This window comes from Pan paniscus, chromosome 12, assembly GCF_029289425.2.
Source record: "Pan paniscus chromosome 12, NHGRI_mPanPan1-v2.0_pri, whole genome shotgun sequence".
NCBI lineage: Eukaryota > Metazoa > Chordata > Mammalia > Primates > Hominidae > Pan > Pan paniscus.
The window spans coordinates 25,165,065-25,184,466 of NC_073261.2; the positions used below are offsets into that span (position 1 = coordinate 25,165,065).

Below are 19,402 nucleotides of genomic sequence, written 5' to 3' on the forward strand. Positions count from 1 at the left end.
CACTGTCCTTCCAGAGAGTATGGAGGGAAGATCAGATCACACTGCATTTTCAGACAATAGTGGATGATGAAATACAGAGGCCATTTTGGCCATGCGCTCTCCATGTCTGACAGAGCCAGCAGCATCACAGCATCAAGGGGGCCCTCAACTTGCCACAAGTTTTAGGAAGTAGCTTCAGGGCCTCTTTCCAGGCTTGAACAGCCATGTCTGTCTGTCTAGATGAACAAATGCCCTTGGGGAAAACAACTCCGTTATGACCTCTACCAACTTAAAGGTAAAGTTCTACTCTACTAAGTCATACCAAGCCTCACCTTAATGGCACCAGCATCTCAGAGTAAAACAGGATAGTTTAGATAGAGTCCACTGATTCTTAGACCTTGCTGGCTGCTCCGGGAAGGGGCCTTTGCAATGGATTTCTGTTGTCGTATGGATAGAGTCCAGTGAGGGATGTGGGGACACTTCAGGTCTCAAGAGTTCATTTTCTTAATGGCACTGGAAAGGTTAATTCTGATGACTTCTCTCCGCTGCTATATCTCCATCTATAGTTCAAGGGCAATGGCCCACTGCCTTTCTTTCATGGGGCACAGTTTTTTTCTGTTGTTGTTGGTTGCTTGTTTCTTTAAACAAAGAGAACAAAATCTGGCTGGGTGCAGTGGCTCACGCCTCTAATCCCAGTACTTTGGGAGGCCAAGGTAGGCGGATCACTTGAGGTCAGGAGTTGGAGACGAGCCTGGCCAATACGGTGAAACCCCGTCTCTACTAAAAATACCAAAATTAGCCGGGCGTGGTGGTATGCACCTGTAGTCCCAGCTACTAGGGAGGCTGAGGCAGGAGAATTGCTGGAACCCGGGAGGCAGGGGTTGCAGTGAGCAGAGATCATGCCACTGCACTCCGGCCTGGGTGACATAAAACAAACAAACAAACAACAAAAACAAAAACAAAACAAAGCAAACAAAGAAAAAAAAATGAGGACAAAACCAAAGATTCCTGAGTTTTATGTGTGCTTCTATCCCTTTAGGCTGATTGCTGTTATTTGATAGTGCATAATTTTTATTAAAATCAAGATATTTAGACAATTTAGAAGCAGCTTTATATTTCAGGTTCAGAAGGAGAAAGACAAATGGGCTTCTTTGATGGCATTTCTACCACTGCAGCAGGAAAATGAGTTCAAGTCATTAAAAAAAGATACATTCAGGAGAAAACACATGTCTTTAGTCAGTAACTAGCACCCATGGGTTATACTAGAGGACAAGCAAGCATCCTTCAAGGAAAAACAAACTCTGAGTTGGCATCAGAGACCATCTCAAGACCTCATTTTTATCATCTACAAAATAAAAATGCCTGACAGCACCTTTTCTAATGTCCATTACAGCTCTAAAATGCTACTGTCAGTTTAACATTTACAATCTACCATGCATGAGGCACTATGATAACCGATAACAGAAAAAGATGAAAAAAAGCCAAAAAAATACAAAATAGGTAAAGGGGTGAGATAAAAAACACAACAGATAAATGGATAAAATTTAAAATGAACAAACTGTCCTCCCTGTCCTTCAGCCCACTGACCACCAGAACAGACCTATGTGTGCATGCATAGACATAATTCACAGATAAGGCACATAGCATATCTGAAGGGATGTGGGGGCACCAAGGGAGAAGGTAAAGGCTGGTCTAGGGAGCAGGATGCCCTTGGTCATGGCCTTTAATGACATATAAGATTAAATCAGCTGAGGATGGTACAGATGCCAGTGATGGCAAAAGGGTATTTGGTTAGTTGCATATCGTAGGTTAGTTATTTGGCCCAATAAATGTTTGTTAACCTACTGGTGGCCAGAAGAAGAGAGGGAAGGTGGAAGAGAAGACAAAAAGCGAGGAAAGATAAAGTGATCTAGTAAAATTGAAGAGCTGGAATTTGAGATTCAAGGTCAAATTCGGGGAGATGGGGATGGAAAATGAAATTGAAAAATAGTTTTAATGATTGCCATTCTAACTGGTGTGAGATGGTATCTCATTGTGGTTTTGATTTGCATTTCTCTGATGGCCAGTGATGATGAGCATTTTTTCATGTGTTTTTTGGCTGCATAAATGTCTTCTTTTGAGAAGTGTCTGTTCATGTCCTTCGCCCACTTGTTGATGGGGTTGTTTGTTTTTTTCTTGTAAATTTGTTTGAGTTCATTGTAGATTCTGGATATTAGCCCTTTGTCAGATGAGTAGGTTGCGAAAATTTTCTCCCATTTTGTAGGTTGCCTGTTCACTCTGATGGTAGCTTCTTTTGCTGTGCAGAAGCTCTTTAGTTTAATTAGATCCCATTTGTCAATTTTGTCTTTTGTTGCCATTGCTTTTGGTGTTTTATACATGAAGTCCTTGCCCATGCCTATGTCCTGAATGGTAATGCCTAGGTTTTCTTCTAGGGTTTTTATGGTTTTAGGCAATCATTAAAAAGTCAGGAAACAACAGGTGCTGGAGAGGATGTGGAGAAATAGGAACACTTTTACACTGTTGGTGGGACTGTAAACTAGTTCAACCATTGTGGAAGTCAGTGTGGCAATTCCTCAGAGATCTAGAACTAGAAATAACATTTGACTCAGCCATCCCATTACTGGGTATATACCCAAAGGACTATAAATCATGCTGCTATAAAGACACATGCACATGTATGTTTATTGCGGCATTATTCACAATAGCAAAGACTTGGAACCAACTCAAATGTCCAACAACGATAGACTGGATTAAGAAAATGTGGCACATATACACCATGGAATACTATGCAGCCATAAAAAATGATGAGTTCATGTCCTTTGTAGGGGCATGGATGAAATTGGAAATCATCATTCTCAGTAAACTATCGCAAGAACAAAAAACCAAACACTGCATATTCTCACTCATAGGTGGGAATTGAACAATGAGATCACATGGACACAGGAAGGGGAACATCACACTCTTGGGACTGTTGTGGGGTGGGGGGAGGGGGGAGGGATAGCATTGGGAGATATACCTAATGCTAGATGACGAGTTAGTGGGTGCAGCACACCAGCATGGCACATGTATACATATGTAACTAACCTGCACAATGTGCACAAGTACCCTAAAACTTAAAGTATAATAATAATAAAAAAAAAAGAAAAATAGTTTTATACCATAGGGTAAAATGTCACACCCTACAAATGCACCCCTTATAAATACTTGTTGTTAACATCATTGCTATTAAACTCTGTTTATGGCTGTTTTGTTTCTAATATTCATTTTTAAAATAAATATTTCAATTATGAAATAGACCATAAACCTATTGTTCACAGATTAATCCTATAGTATGCATCACATCTATCATTGCTACTGATTAAATAAAGCAAATTCATAACAAATTTTATCTCTGATAAAACATAATTACTGCATATTGAATATGAAATCAAAATCAAATTAGTTTCAGTTTGGAGGGAGGAAAATCCGAATGTGAACTCACCATGCAACCTTGGACTACATGTCCTTGTCTGTAAACACAAGGGGCTGAGTCAGGTGACTTCAAAGTCTCTTCTAGTTCTATTTGATTATAAGTTGCATATGCATATCAGCAATGTGAATTACTGATTAATCACACTTGTATTTCAATATATGGCTTGGATCCAATGCTTTTGATAGAAAGTTCTTAGGAATTCTTAGTGACTAATTCCTGGGGTGATCAACTTCTCTCACTCACAGGGAATTCATCTAAAGGTACCCCACAATAAGTACATGGCAGAGCCTGCAAGTTTGCTCCCAGTCCTTGGAAAAAATCTTCCTGCTGCTTATAGATCCATATTTAATAGCTTCAACACAGCAAACTCAATAGCTCTCTTCTGAATTCCAGAAATCCTCCTTTCACAGTTATAGGAAGACAGACTCTTGAGAAACACCAAAACAATCTTGTGGACAATAACACTATTTTTTTTGGAGCAAAGGACTATGGGACCTGTGATGGTCCCTGCCGTGTCCATGGTCAGCTGTCCACCTCGACCGAACCTCAACCAAAGAGGCCTTGCCCTCACTCTCCCCTCCAGACTCACCCTCCTCATCCACTGCATGAAACAGAGGTTTGGGTCTTAAGGCCACCCTCCTTACTCCACCCAAGTACTCTTCTTGGCTTGTGTTTCTTTGATAACCAAAGCTGAATGCCTTCCTTCCTCTGTGTAGGCTCTTCATCGGTATTATTTCTTGTGCCTCTTGCTTCTGAAGTGACCCTATCCGAGAGCATGTGCTGAACGTGATGGATGGGGATCCTGGATCACTGCTGTCATCATCTAGGAAAACATCATGGCAAGAAGGGGAAAGAACAAGACTTAAGATCAGAGTTAAGACTTAATATCCACATGGCAGGAACTCAGAGTGAAGCAAAGCTCTTCCTGAGGTTTCAGCTCTACACTCAACTTTCTTATCAGCACAATTTTTCCTTCTCGAGGACACTGCCCCAAGCAGATGGGAGGACAGAAGCTATAAGGGCAGTGTCATAAATAAATAGAAATGCATGCAAAATGGTGTATCAATCCAGTCTCCCCAGGTAAGTAAGGTAGTGTCTTTTTACAGAATCAGATCAGTTGGCCATAGACATAAACCATGGGACACAAAGATGCTTGGTCTTGTCCAAAGCCAATGCTACACACAGGTTATGTGGTGCAGCCATCTGAAAGTGGTTGCTTTTATCTTGGTTTGCTTTTTAATCAGTGGTTACCAGAAAGCATTACATTTGAGTTCCAATCTTTGATATAGAAAAAGTCAATCCTGGAGAAAGGGGGATAGAAGGGAGCCACAGCAGAGACCAGGGCGTGACCGGATGCTCTCCTTTCAGAGGACTAAGCAGGTGACAGACTGTGACAGGCACTTGATGGGAACTTCCCTTTCCTGATAATTTACTATATGCCTGTCACTGTGCTAATCCTTTTAAATATATCATGCCATTGAATCCTCATAGCGGCCCTTTCGGGTGAGTAAAGTTATGAATCTCACAGGTAAAGTGGCTGAGGTTTCACGAAGTTAAGCAATGCTCAATATCATAAGCTGGTGAATATGGGACCAGAGTTTGAGCAGAGCCTACCCAGCTTCAAATCCACTTCTTACCATCAGGTCTCCTTGCTGTCTCCTTGGTGTATCCACGTGTAAGAGGGAAGGCTACCTCATGAGAGGGGAGCCAGCAACTGTCTATGCAATGTCCCCTCTTGGATTCCTTCCAGACCCCTAACCGATGCCTAGGACATTACCTTATCCCCACTTCAATGTGCACACATCTTCAAAGGAATATTTCTCACATATATCATTTACTCTCACTTCTTCAAAGTCTTAGCCTTATATTTTCCCTTTAAAAATTCTCCTAAGAATTTAGGTATTTTCTAGAAAAAATTAGCCAGGCGTGGTGGCGGGCACCTGTAGTCCCAGCTACTCGGGAGGCTGGGGCAGGAGAATGGCGTGAACCTGGGAGGCAGAGCTTGCAGTGAGCCGAGATCACGCCACTGCACTCCAGATTGGGCAACAGAGAAAGACTCCATCTCAAAAAAATAATAAAAAAAAAGAATTTAGGTATTTTATATTTAAATCTGAAAGCCATGTTCTTTCTCTCATTCTCCCTCCTAAAAAAAAAACAAAAACTCCATATCTAGAATGAATATGCCCAAAGATTTACACTTGAAAAAATGTATTTAGAATGTGGGACACCTGAAAATCTTAAAATATCCTGTTCAATAATGTTTTTCTAAAATGTGACCAAATTATACTAAGAAGCTAAATTGGAAATTGGCCAAAGGAGACCAACTTCTTTCAATAAAGAAAACATTAATTAATATATCTATATATCTGTCCATTTTTTTTCCCTGACTCTCCTTTAACATGTGCTCTACAACAAGGCCTGGGACCAGTCCCTCTGGATCCTTGGTGCTTGAAGCACTAGCTAAGGAAACAATGGCCTGGAGGCTTCTTGCCCCAAACCCTGTTCTTTCACTCCAACCTTTCCTGTTGAGTGCTCCATCAGTGGACAGACCCTGGTCACTGTTTTGGTTTCCTGATCACCCTCTGGGTTATTTTACAGTGGACTCCAAGCTCTAGGAAGAGGCATGGGTATGTGACTTGCAAAGTTTCACTCGGCTTAGAGCTGCCCAAAATTGAAGGAATAAGTTGGCTGGAAAGCAGAAGGCAGAAAAAGGAAGAGTGAGGACTGTGTTTTGTCCTTTTCGCATAACTCTCCTCCACATGGGCACCCAGGTAGTGCAGTTCCAGGCAGAGCAGTGGATACTTTGGCAACAAAATCTGAGTATCTGTTCTTTTACCTCCCACCTGACCAAAAGCCTTAACTTCTGGACATGGGCACCCTGGCATGAAAGGAGAAATAAGGAAGGTGCTTCTGCTCAGCGCAGGGCGGGCCCCAACACAGAGAGGATGAACTACCTGATGCAGGATACACTGTTCAGACACCCAGACTTGGAGTGCAACACTCCCCACCTCCACATTTTTTAAACTTGTGGTAAAATATACGTAACATAAAATTGACCATTTTAACCATTTTTTTCATCTAACTATAAATAAGTGTACAGTTCATTGCATGAAGTGCATTCACATTGTCGTGTTACCATTGCCACCATTCATCTCCAGAGCTTTTTCATCTGCCTTGATGCACATGGATTCTAAGCAGCCTCAGGTCATATAAGAGGTTTCCAGTCAAGACCTCTCCACTTATAACACCAAGTGAGCCCTAAAGGCAAAAGAGCCCTGGAAAAGCATGTGAAGTCCCCCAAACCAGCATGGAGCTCCAAGACATCCAGAACAAGAAAAGTCCTGATCCTGGAGGGCAAGGGGAGAGCTAGGACGGGAAGCATTCTCCAAGTTTCAGGTGGGTTAGCCAGGGACTGCTTGCCTGCAGAACATGACTCTCCACTGTCTCCCCTAGATCCTCTCCAGCCATTCTCCTGGTGCAGAAAGACTTTGGGTTTGGAGAGAAGGATTCCAATGATCAACTGTGCTTGGTTACACATTGAGGACTATCTCAGCCTTATCCTGATCACTATTATAATCCTTTTTAAATGTATCATGGTTTATTATTTTTCATAAATCATAACCACAGAAATGACAAATTATTCACAGTAGAGTTAATTCCAAGCAAGCCAGAAATGAGTCTGCATAAATAGGCATAAGTTTCCATGACAAATAAGAGCAAGTATATAAAATCCTGCAGACATATGACCCATAACATATTGCAGAGCACTGATTTCCTGTCTTTAAAACTTATTAAAGAAAACTGCTAACATAAGTGCTATTTCATTACTTTTCCCTCAGATTTCTAGTTTAACCACTGTCTTTGTTCACCTGGATGAAACTTAGAACCAGTAGAGTATATTTGAAAGAAAAGAAATCATTGGGACTAACAGTTCATTCCAAGTCTGAAGTAATTCATGTAGAACTGACATAGTGAAGCGTTGTCTTTCTTTCCAAGAACATCTGTATTTACCCATGTCAAGGCTTCTTTAAGTCCCTAAGTAGTAATAGTAATAATGACTAATATTTCTTGCACATCTACTTGGTTCCAGACTCTGCTCTAGCAGCTTTATGTACCTGTTCATATGTGTATCCTGCATGTATGAGACTGGCTTCACATCAGGACAATACAATTGCATATGGAGGGAACCAATATCATCATCCTCTTTATAGACCGGAAATGACAGTGTGGAGAAGTAGAATTTTATTTTTCCTTCATATATATCCTGTCTATTTTTTCCTGGCATTTTATGGCTTTGACTGAAAGTGTGACTGAGTATCCTTTAGTGAGGACATCCATTAAAAGGCTAGGATCCTGTGACCTATTTATTAGTCTAGTGAATAATGTATGCATGTTTCCAAATGTTAAACAACTCTCAAATTCTGGAATAAACCCCACTTTGCAAGGTGTATTGTACTTTTAGTGTTTTGCTGTATTTTGTTTATAATCCTTATTTAAGATTTGTTCAAATGAATCTGCTCCGTGGTCATCTCCTGCTACCATAGGCATGCAGTATTGATGCTCATCTCTTAAGAAATAACTGTCGTCCAGGCATGGTGGCTCACACCTATAATCCTAGCATGTTAGGAGGCGAGGCAGGAGGATCCCTTGTGCCAGGGAGTTAGAGATCAGCCTGGGCAACATAGGGAGACCCTGTCCCTTTTTAAGTTTTTTTTCTAAAAAAATTTAAATTAAAAAAAAAAGAAAGAACTGTGACACTTTCTTGTTTTCTCACTCAAATAACAAAAATAGTGCCAGGTTATTTGTACCAGGAAGATCGTTTAAAAAAATTAAACTATCGGCCAGACTCGGTGGCTCACTCCTGTAATCCCAGCACTTTGGGAGGCTGAGGCAGGGGGATCACCTGAGGTCAGGAGTTCAAGACTAGCCTGGCCAACATGGTGAAACCCCATCTCCACTGAAAATACAAAAATTGGCCGGGTGTGGTGGCACATGCCTGTAATTCCAGCTACTCGGGAGGCTGAGCCAGGAGAATCGCTTGAACTCAAGGGGCAGAGGTTACAGTGAGCCGAGATCGCTCCACTGCATTCCAGCCGGGGTGACAGAGAGAGACTCATCTCAAAAAAATAAAAAAATCATTGGCAACATATAGGAGAGAAAATGGATGATATCCTTGTTATATAGGGCTCTTCAAATTCATCTCAAGAAAATCAACAACCAAATAGAAAAAAACAAAACAAAAAACGAGCAAAGGCAGGAACAGAAAACTTCACCCCAAGAAATATCATTGTTTCCAAAATGTGAAAGATGTTCAACTTCACTAAAAATCAAAGAGATTCATATGAAAATTAAATCTGGCATATAAATTTTATGCTACGATATCACAGATTACTCAAAAGTTTGACAACATCCCAGTGGTATTAGGAAAAGATCATTCTTACAGACAGTTGTTGTGAGGGCAAATTAGTGATATAATCTTTTGTGATGGTGTTTTGACAATATATGTAAAAATTTAAATCTATATGAATTTGACCTCAAAATTTTACTTCTAGGAAAATATACTAAGGGAATAATTGCTTATTTGTGAAAATACCAATCACAAGTGGTCCAGAGTCCTTAATATGTGTCATTGTTTATATTTATTAAAAGTTGATAATACCTTAAGTATTTATTAATTAGGAATTAGCTTAATAAGCTTTGGTACATGCATATAATTACTATTAACTCATTAAAAATGAGTATTAGATCCACATCTATTGACATGGAAACCTAGGTACAACATTTGTTCAGTGAACTAGGCAATTTATAAAGATTGCAAAACAATGACTATACTTTGCTTTTATGTGTAACATGATGCAATGTTTTTGTGATTTTTTTGTGGAGGGAGGTGTCAGTATGGGTAGTGTGGTATCAGGCAGGTATAGGAAGAATTCTAGAAGGGTGCTCACCAAAATATTCTATGGTGATCATACCTTGGCATTAGGGTTGCAAATGCTTTTAACTTTCTTTTTTATGCTTTTCTCTACTGAATGATTTTGATTTTGTATCAAGTATGTTTTTAAATCAGAAAAAAAGTTTCATTTTGAGGTAATTACATATACTCCTTAAAGATTAAATACTAAAATCCTTTATGTTTAGTTTACGTGAATTTCCAACATGATTTTAACACTTAAAAATTAGGAAAATAAAAATAGATAACACGGCATATTACATATATTATGTCACCTTTTGCTAATAGCAAATCATTTTATACACATATAAAAATAGTAACTGCTTTTATTAGAATAATAAAGTTTCAATAATTCTAAGAATTCCACTAATAATTAAATATTAAATGGAAAACATTTAATCAGTAAATCTGGTGAAATCATTTTAGTGAAATTAAACCAGCTTTGGAGAACTCTGCTCATATTTAAATAGTGGGTGAATATTAGAACTTCAATGAAACACTCCTCACATTTCTTCAAGATGAGATCAAATTATGACCCTTGGTCTCTATCTGGCCTACTTCCTCTTTGTGTATGGCCTGTCAGCTACAAATGGTTAGTATATTTTTAAGGGACTGAAAAATATTAAAAGAAGATAATATTTCATGAAAAGTAAAACTTATATGAAATTCAAATTTCAGTGTTCATAAACAAAGTTCCGAGTTTCAACTATAAAAGAAGTTGTTTTCTTCTTTTTCTTATCATGTAAGTAACCTACATAATGTTCTTAATGTTGCCTCTTGGCCCACACCCCCAGATATTTACCACCTGACTCTGCAGAAAAGCAGCAGAGCAGCCAGGTGGGCAGCTTACCTGAGAACCCAGCAGCCCTTGTGTCTCTTCCGGCAGACTGAGGATTCCTGTAGGGGAAGGAGAGGTAGCGGATATTCTTGGTGCCAGCCTGTGGGTAGCAAGTAGAAAGAAAAAGCAGAATAAGCTGTCTCAATTAAGAGCTTCACATGGCAAATAAAGGGCCAGACACTGTGGCTCACGCCTGTAATCCCAGAACTTTGGGAGGCAGAAGAGGGCGGATCACCTGAGGTCAGGGGTTCAAGACCAGACTGGCCAACATGGTGAAACCCCGTCTCTACTAAAAATACAAAAATTAGCAGGGCGTGGAGACAGGCGCCTGTAATCCCAGCTACTCAGGAGGCTGAGGCAGGAGAATCGCATGAACCTGGGAGACAGAGGTTTCAGTGAGCTGAGATCACACCACTCACTGCACTCCAGTCTGGGTGACAGAGCGAGACTCTGTCTCAAAACTAATATAATAAAATAAGGGGAAGAACACAGACCTGTTCTGTGGCATCTTGTTTGGATTACTGGCTTTTAGTTTTTTTGTTTTGAGAAAGCAGAACACGCCAGTCTCCAACATGTATTTCCTTCCCCTCTCATGATAAAATAGACCATTAGCAACCTTTCAAAGTTACTCTCGTATCCCCACTGAGGTTAGGTTTGAGATTAGGGTCTGCTTCTCACCCAGCCTCCATTCAAATTGCCAGTAAGACTGGTTTGTTATGGCCTCCAATGGGAAGAGTGCAGGAACACAGTGGCTGATGTGAAGGTGAGCCCAGGAGTCTTGGTAACAACCAATCCCTTCCTATACCTTCTTGGGAGAGAAGTAAGCATCCTGGGGTCAGAGGGTCTGGTCCAGACCCAGACCCCATGGTGACCAGGTACTGACCACGAGGACTGAAGGGCATGGTCAGTACCTGGTCACCATAAGGTCTGGGTCTGGACTCATAGCACATCAAGTGTGTGGCAGTCCCTGACCCACTGTGGAGGGAAGCACCCTATGGGCAGATGCCTTGGGGCCCTGAACCCAGAGAAAAAGGTTGCTCTGGTGTCCTGCACTCTTGCTTTAGTATCTCTCAGGTAACAAGGTGGGGTTTTGTTTGTTTAAGCATCGATGGTCATGCATGTGAGATCCTGTACAGGAACAGGCTCAGCAGATGACAAACACTTGCAGACTGAAGGAATGTCCCAGTCCCCAGCCCCAATGTACCGGCTTTCCCCAGGGCAGGCTGTGGCCTTTCCTCATGCTCTCCCTTAAGGTGTTCTGGCGGCGGATCAGAATCTCTTTAGCCTGCTTTTCACTTGTTTGGGGTTTGAGGTTGTATTTGTTGTACGACAGGGTCTGCAGAGAAAATGGAATGTCAAATACCTAAGGACTCCTCCATACAACTTTCAGCCAAGGAAGCCATGGAAACATCAGGAACCTAAGACCAGGAGAACAGGTGAGCGCCTTGGAGGTCAGCTAAGCATTTGCCTTGATTACGAATGAACAAGCCTCAGCCCCAAGAAGAAAAGTCTATGACCCCAGGTCACTGCTTTCAGGGCGGAGCTGTGGCTAGAGCCTCTGCCTTCTGCTCTAACCCTTACAGAGGTCTTTCTCTTAGTTACCCACAGACTTGGCCTGCCCATTACATACACTTTCCTTTCCAGGTCATGTTTTTGATGCCAGGCCAGTGAATTTAATAAGAAAGGAAAATATCTAAACTACTTTGGGAATTTCCATAAGGCTGTTGTTTTTTAATTTTGCCAATTAAGGATACCTACACACGCAAGCACACACACACACACACACAATTCCTATCACCATTATCATCAATTCAGGAAGAAAGTCTCTTAACCAAAGTCACAGGAAGAACATAATTTGAGATTTAAAAAAAACAGTCCTTCAAACTGAATCAATTTAGCTTTATGAGAATGTCTTCCTTGTCCTTTACCCCAGACCAGTGGAAACTTGTCATGGACCCTAGGCCAACATTAGTCAGTCCTCAGACAGATGTTTGCAAAATGCTTAACTGAAATTTCTTCTCCCTCTTGGTGCTCACTAAAGGTCCACCAGCAAATGCTCATTTTGCCAGGGGTCAGTAGGTGACACACTGTATGCACTGATAAACCACAAAGTCCTGGAGGATGATAGGATTGGGACAGCAGGGGCTCTCCCTCCCAAGTGACAGATGCTGTGATAGGGATAGTCAGTTTCAGTTCAATAGAGAAAATGTTCTATGTGCCAGGTGCTGTAGAAGGCACGGATTACATAAGTGAGTAAATTAGAATTACAGTCTTCAAAAGGCTTACAGTTTCCTGGAGAAGTCAAATCAATAGGGATAAGATGCTATGCGTGCAGCTAAGTGATAAGATTCTGGGATCATCGGGGGTCATAGAGTACAGGCAAAAGGCACTTCATCCAGTCTTGGATGGGAAAGGTGCAGTGTACTGAGGTAAGTCCTGAAAGATGAATGAGTGTTATCCTGGGAATAAATTCCAGGAAGAGAAAACACATGAGCTAAGACATCAGCTGGTAACCACCTTGGAGGTGAGAGAACAGTCAGAGGATGTGCTGGAAAAGAGCCAGGAATGAGTCTGTTACCATAAAAGAATGGGGTGCTTCATTCAAAGTGTGTGAGAGGTGAGACTGGAGGGGCATGGAGGGGCTGCGGCCAGGCCACAGGCAGCCTGCCAAGGAGTAGAGGCTCCATTTTCCAGGTCATGTGCTTTTTAGGAGGGTGCACACACTCCAAAAAGTGCCACAAGATGCCCCACAGGGTGAGAAAGAAAATAGTGATACTTCTATTTCTATTGATTTTTATCCAAACAAATACAAAACAGATTAAGCTCTATTAGCACTTAATGTATGAATTTATAACGGGCCCTCACTCAGTCCATACAGGAGACGGTCAAATCAACAAGGGATTGACAATGGCATCCTCATCGGTTTCACCGGCTTGCAGTTCATTGTTGTGTTTCAGTATATGTGCATCCAGTTAAGTAGATTTGTGGTTTCCATTAGCTATTAACTAAAGTAACCCTCACAAAATAGATAATTGTACAAAAATAGGGTCGTAAAGAAGGCGTAAACTGGACTGCCAAGGTGGCTCACGCTGGTAATCCTAGCACTTCAGGATGCCAAGACAAGTGGATCACTGAGCCCAGGAGTTTGAGACCAACCTGAGTAATATGACTAAACCCTATCTCTACAAAAAATACAAAAAAAAAAAAAATGCTGGGTGTGGTGGTGTGAACCTGCGGTCCTAGCTTCTCAGGAAGCTGAGGTGGGAGAGTCGCTTGAGTCTAGGAGGTCAAAGCCCCAGTGAGCCATGATCATGCCACCGCACTGTAGCCTGGGTGACAGAGTGAGAGTGACAACTGTCTCCAAGGGAAAAGAAAAGAAGGCATAAACTGAAGGCCAAGGGAACAGTGAGGGAAGGGTAAATCCAACTTTCTCCTTCTCCCAATGGAAGCTCTTTATCATCCACTTTTGGCAAATTAACATATCTGACAAGAATTTGCCCCAAAAAGTTGAATTTTGAAGACATTTTGAAATATGAATTCTTGTCTATCATTAGTAATGATACACCTCAACCTATGTGCATTTTATACATTGAAATATTAAAAAATGGTAACATGACACTGTCGTGAAAAATAACACAAGAATTAGGAATATAGAGACAAACTTTTACAATTGTTTATCAGTTTTAAAATCATGCAAAACTGAATTCAGTGTGTGTGTGTGTGTGTGTGCATGTTTGTATACATACAATGTATTGCTAGTAGGATTTCCTACACCTAGACTTGGGAGGAGGCTGCACTTTATAAGGAACACTTGGACATTTGGCTTCCATTTCACCTCCCATAACCTCCCGTGACCCACATGCTTCTCTATTTTGCCTATCTGCAGGGAGCATAGAAGGCTCTATGCATATAATGTCCATGCAAGTGTCTTCGCTCCTCTCCCTCCATTTCTGTGTTATAGTGGAGCTTGCATTTCCCACTGGACCTTGAGCCTTAAAGGAGAATGAACTTTGTCTTTTTCAGTGCAGTGTTCCTGATGCCCGGCGCATTCTAGATGTGTATTAACTATTTGCTAAAGGAAACTGAAATTGCTCTTTTCCTTTGAAAGTATGTAGAAATTCTGAGAGTGATCTGATTATCCAGGCTACTAGGGAATCACCCATCAATCTGTGACCCATCCTGGAGGTCTGGGCTGAAGCCAGTTTCTTCTCTTGTAAGATTAGTAACAGTGTTTCTCAATCTCCACCCCCACTGTGTTTCACAGAGCTTCTTCTGTGGTTGTCCTACCGGGAACCTCCAGAGGTGAGTCCCTTAAGTTTTCCACCCATGAAGATTCTGTCCTGGGTGTACTGAGTCGAAGGACTTCAAATAGAATTGGCTGGAGTACTCCTAGGAGCAACAGACCCAGCAGGGCCAGCTCAGTTTCGGATCAACTGTGCATTAGGGTCGCCCAGAGTCAAACTCTGCATTCATCCTGGTCCTGCTCTGAGGTAAATCCCGATGCCCAAGATGGCCTCTTTCAAGATGTGAACAATGAGAAACGCCCTGGCTACCAGGCCTGCATCTATCACCCAGACTAGAGAGTGCAGGATGGCTAATGTACACCCTTTGTGACATTCCTCAAAAATGTAGATTGTCTGCTAGAAACAGAGTAAATGTATAATTGTCCTGAGTTGCATTTTCAGGTAGACTTTTCCTTCAAGAGATCAAGAGGACCATGGTGGAAGAGAGAATTCTTATGACCTTTGTAAAGCTGAGTAAGGAAAGGAAGACGGGAAGGGGTAGGACTGGTGAGTTTGACTTACGGAGTAAGCAAAGCAGAGTCAAAAAGCCACCTCATAGGCTTGTAACTGCCCTCTGTTTATCAATTGTGTTCTCCCCATTTGGCTCCCAAGGTCATCAGCAATAAACTTATTAAATGGAAAGAGGCCTTTGTGCTTTAATTCGAGGGCAATGAGGAAGGGAGGTGCTGTATGGCTTAGAAAGTAGAACACTGGAAAGCAGAATGAGTAGGATACTTATTAAAAAAGACCAAAGGATGCTATCTTGGAAACTGCATCCAAGGAAGAAAAGAAAGGATGAGCAGTTGACCTTATTTGAGACTGGATTAGAGTCCTAGGATCTCCATCTCCGTTTCTAGACCTTTCCCTAAACTTGGCCTTCATCCACATAGGGAAAAGGCTGAGTACCAGGTACCCTATGGGTTCTGGCTCTCACTAAGCTAGCCACATTTTTCAAGCCAGGAAGTTGTTATCTATTATTTATCTAAGGCAGGATGTGATAGTCTTACTGAAACAGTTTCACTTGGAATGATTTGAAAGCCATGGAATTTACTCTAAGCACACTACCATTAGTGCTGACCTGTATTCCTCCAGCTGGTGCAGAGCCTTTCACTGACACATTCCTCTTAATCATTGACCTTTGAGTTGAAACAGGAGACCAGAAAACAATCACTTTCATTGGATTATATAAGTCCAGAGTCATGAAAAGAGCACTGGGTGGGTGGGTAGAAAACCTGTGTTCTTAACCTGGATTTGTTTTGTAACCTTGAACAAGTCAGATAACCAACTCCACTGACCTCAGCATCTTCTCTTTGAAAACGGGGAGCTTTGCCTAGGTGGTTTTGTTTTAGTTTCATTAAGACTATGATCAACGACACAGTCACAAAACCAAAGGCCCTCAAAATGAATTCATTTCCAATCACACCCAAGTATTAGGATTAAAATGGATGATCAAATCCTCAAACTTGAAAAAACTTCTCATTATATGACTTCGTTAGATGACTAATTAGATGGAATATTATTTAACTAAGTCAAAGTTTCAGAAAGATTCATCCAGTGTCCTCAGAAATCTTCTTAGTATGCACTTTGGACCAGGTCCCAAGGACTAGTAGAGATTTCATACCTAGTTCCAAAATTGAGAAATAAGATGTCTCCTTTTATTCAGGCATTTATTCATTATAAATTATAGTTTCAATATTGTAACCTAAACTATCTCAACTTTCTCATCTTTACTATAGTCAATACAGTTGGGACAACTGCACTGTGATCAGCATCCTGGTGCCATCTTTGTTCTGTGGTGTGGTGGATGTGCTTCTCTGCAGAGACCTGCTTGTTCTGGAAAGCACCAGGCTGCAGGGCTAGGGCAGCCTGCCCCCTAGAGACGGTAACTAGATTTGCATTTCTTTTTATGTCACAGGTGCCAATTTTGCAGCAGAAACATGGCAATTAACTTTCTATTCTCCAAACTAAGCAGAGAGAAAATATTCAGCAAGTGACCACCTTGCAGAGGGTGACGTGAACATCAGGAGACTTGAACATCAACAGACTCCCCCTTCAGAGACTGTTTTCAAGGACAGACAATGGGGACAACACAGGTGGCTCATACACACCCTTTGCCGAACTTGGTACATGTTGGATGTCAGAATGTCCCTTATGGACTCCACATCTTCAGGGGAAAGTCTTTTGATTCCTTGTATCCTCTGGGCCCTGGAATCATTATTGGAGAAGAGACAAACATTATTCTTTCATTTGGCAAGAGGTGCCACAAAACTATCAGTGGGCCTTCCTCTGTACTGAGGGGAATCCTAAGTTCCAGAATCCTACATATAATTTTTCCTATTGTTCTAGTAAGTTGATTTGATGTCAGAACATATGTCCTGACTTCAGGTTTTGAAAATACTGTTCCCTTGGCTATAGCTTATATATGGTAATTATTCCAACCCATTTTTTTAAAAAGGTCTAAAGTGGTAACAAGTTATTTTTTTCCTCCAAATCTGTTATAGACTGAAATGTTTGTACAACACAATAAAAATCAATTGTTAGAAAATGATACCATACCATGCAATCCAAATATTTTACCGTTAAATGCAACAGAAAAAAAAATGATTAATTCCAAGACAAACTCTTTGCTAGTTTTGTACTTACCTATCTCATTGAGGACAGGTGACAAGCAATTCACAGATTAATACCATCTACACACCACATTTTGATTAGCATTTATCTAATAGAATATTAGTTTCATGAGTACATTTATATTGGAATTGTACCTGTAGGGATTTTATCTTTGGTTAAGAAATAATTGAAGAAACCAGAATCACATTTTACAAGGGCAATTAGGCCATTTATAGCATGAGAGCCAGCCCAGCTCTAAGATATTATACACTGTGACCCCTTCCCACCTCTGGAAGGGATTAAAAAATGGGTTATGCCTGTGCCCAGGTTAGCAGTCAATGCACAATTGTCCTCTGGGGATTATAAAGTCCTGATATTGCTGGGGGAAGAATTATCATGTGACAAATGTATTTGATTACAATCTAGTGGCAGTAATTTTAAAAAACTTTGTATTACATGAATAATATATATTCCATGTGGAACATAAGAACAAAAAGGAGAGAACTAAAAATAATTAACTCCCTTTATAATACTATCACCTTCCTTAACATCTTGATATAAACCTTAATGGGTTTGTTTGTTTGTTTGTTTGTTTCTAGCCTCAGCTCTTTTGAATTTTGAACGCATAAGGGCACTGAAGCCTTTGATATCTGCTTGCATATGCTCTTAAGATAATTGGCCACAGACATGAGTATTTATTAGTTTTAATACAGGCCACTTTTTAAGTATTTTTCAAAACATTAGTAGCAATACAGCCATAAATAGTGAAGACATTTTAAAAGTAATGTACATTTGATAAAAGATATTAAAGGACTTGGATACTGAATATCACAGCAAGCCTGGATTTTGTTTAGCAATGCTATCTGTCGACTGACTAATGTCCTCTCTATAAACTGATCGAAATCAGTTTCCATATCGTAAAGCTGCAAATGCCACCTCTATTGATATACAGTTACCACCCTTGGTGATCTAAACATTATTATCAGGGCATTTGAACCTAACTGTTTAAATGTCCTTCAAATAACATTTATTCGATTTAGACATGCCCACACACTTCCACAATCTGAACACATTCCTTTAATGTGGTGAATGTGAGGTACTGCTAAGCAGAAACAACAGCTAGTCAAATAGTTCCATTTATGTGTTCATTATGAAACAACCTAATAGGGAAAACCATTGATAAAGGAAATGGTAAAGTTACACTTGATATAGCAGTAGCTCTAACTTGGCACTCTTCCCAGTTTATAACTGACCACTTTGGGGAGGGCGAACTTAGTTAAAGTCCATTCAAGCTCTGGCTGGAATGGGGGTTCCAGGTATCCCAAAGGCATTTCCCTTCATGGAGCCACACTGAGAAGCTGCAGCTATGGAATTATATCAGCTATCATTCTACAGCTACAGAATTGATTCACTTGGGCAAGGTGATACCTGGAGTTTTCTTCATGCCACTTCATTAGCAAAATCGTCCCTGAAATACTCACAGCACAAGCACAGGAGATACAGCTTTAGAAAAACTGAATGAGTGATCATTTCTATATCAAGTCAACTCATAAACCAAAAGACTATTGTCACTGGACCATTCATTCATTATCCATAAAGGAGACCTTCATCACCTTAAATAAAAGTTCTGCAATAATTTCAATCAAACTGGAAAAATCTGAACCTACGTATATTGAATACAACGTTCATCTTTCCCATAACTCTCCTTACTTATCTTTTATATTGATACATAATAGTTGTACATAGTTTTGGGCTGTATGTGATAATTTGATACATTCGTATAATTAAATTAGGGTAATTGGGATATCCATCACCTTACATTTTTATCTTTTCTTTATGTTAGAAACATTCAAATCATTCTCTTCTAGCTATTTTGAAATGTACAGTTAGTGTTAACTATAGTTACCCTACAGTCCTATCAACCACCAGAGCTTATTTCTTTTCTCCAAGTGTATATTTGTTCTCATCAATCAACCTCTCTTCAGTCTGCCCTCATTCTTTTTCTCTTTTGGTCGGTTGCTATAATAATGTAAAAAGAAGCTTCAATTCTACTATAACATCTAGTAGAATACACACATCATAGGATGAAGTTCCAAAATATCAAATATGACTTGGGAATTTATTTAGAAGAACGCATCTTTTTTTAAGCAGCTAAGATGTGAAGTCTGTAGGAAAAGTGGGCTCAGAGGACAAGAAGACTTGCCTGCGGTGCACACAGCGGAACCCACCAGCAGCCCTGTGTGCAGCTGCTTAGCATGTTTTTACAGAGG

General features: G+C 40.5%; 1 protein-coding gene and 1 long non-coding RNA gene across 3 annotated transcripts in view; one reads left to right on the forward strand and one right to left on the reverse strand.

Moving 5' to 3' along the window:
• Positions 1–418: 418 nt before the first annotated feature.
• Positions 419–19,402, reverse strand: part of SLC9A4 (solute carrier family 9 member A4) — a 63,112-nt gene continuing 44,128 nt past the window's right edge. The window contains exons 9-12 of the mRNA XM_003804450.5: positions 16,631–16,727; positions 11,444–11,575; positions 10,252–10,339; positions 419–4,274 (exon numbers count right to left, since the gene is read on the reverse strand). Coding sequence (XP_003804498.1) covers positions 3,916–4,274; positions 10,252–10,339; positions 11,444–11,575; positions 16,631–16,727 — 676 coding nt within the window. The 3' untranslated portion in view covers positions 419–3,915. The remainder of the gene's footprint in view (positions 4,275–10,251; positions 10,340–11,443; positions 11,576–16,630; positions 16,728–19,402) is intronic.
• LOC117979252 (uncharacterized) lies at positions 11,504–16,956 on the forward strand. 2 transcript variants are annotated; one of them, XR_004670017.2, is made up of 5 exons: positions 11,504–11,675; positions 14,504–14,541; positions 14,925–15,029; positions 16,259–16,404; positions 16,492–16,956. It is a non-coding gene; the product is annotated as an uncharacterized LOC117979252 (long non-coding RNA). The 2 variants fall into 2 exon arrangements; XR_010109193.1 differs by having other exon boundaries at positions 16,495–16,956.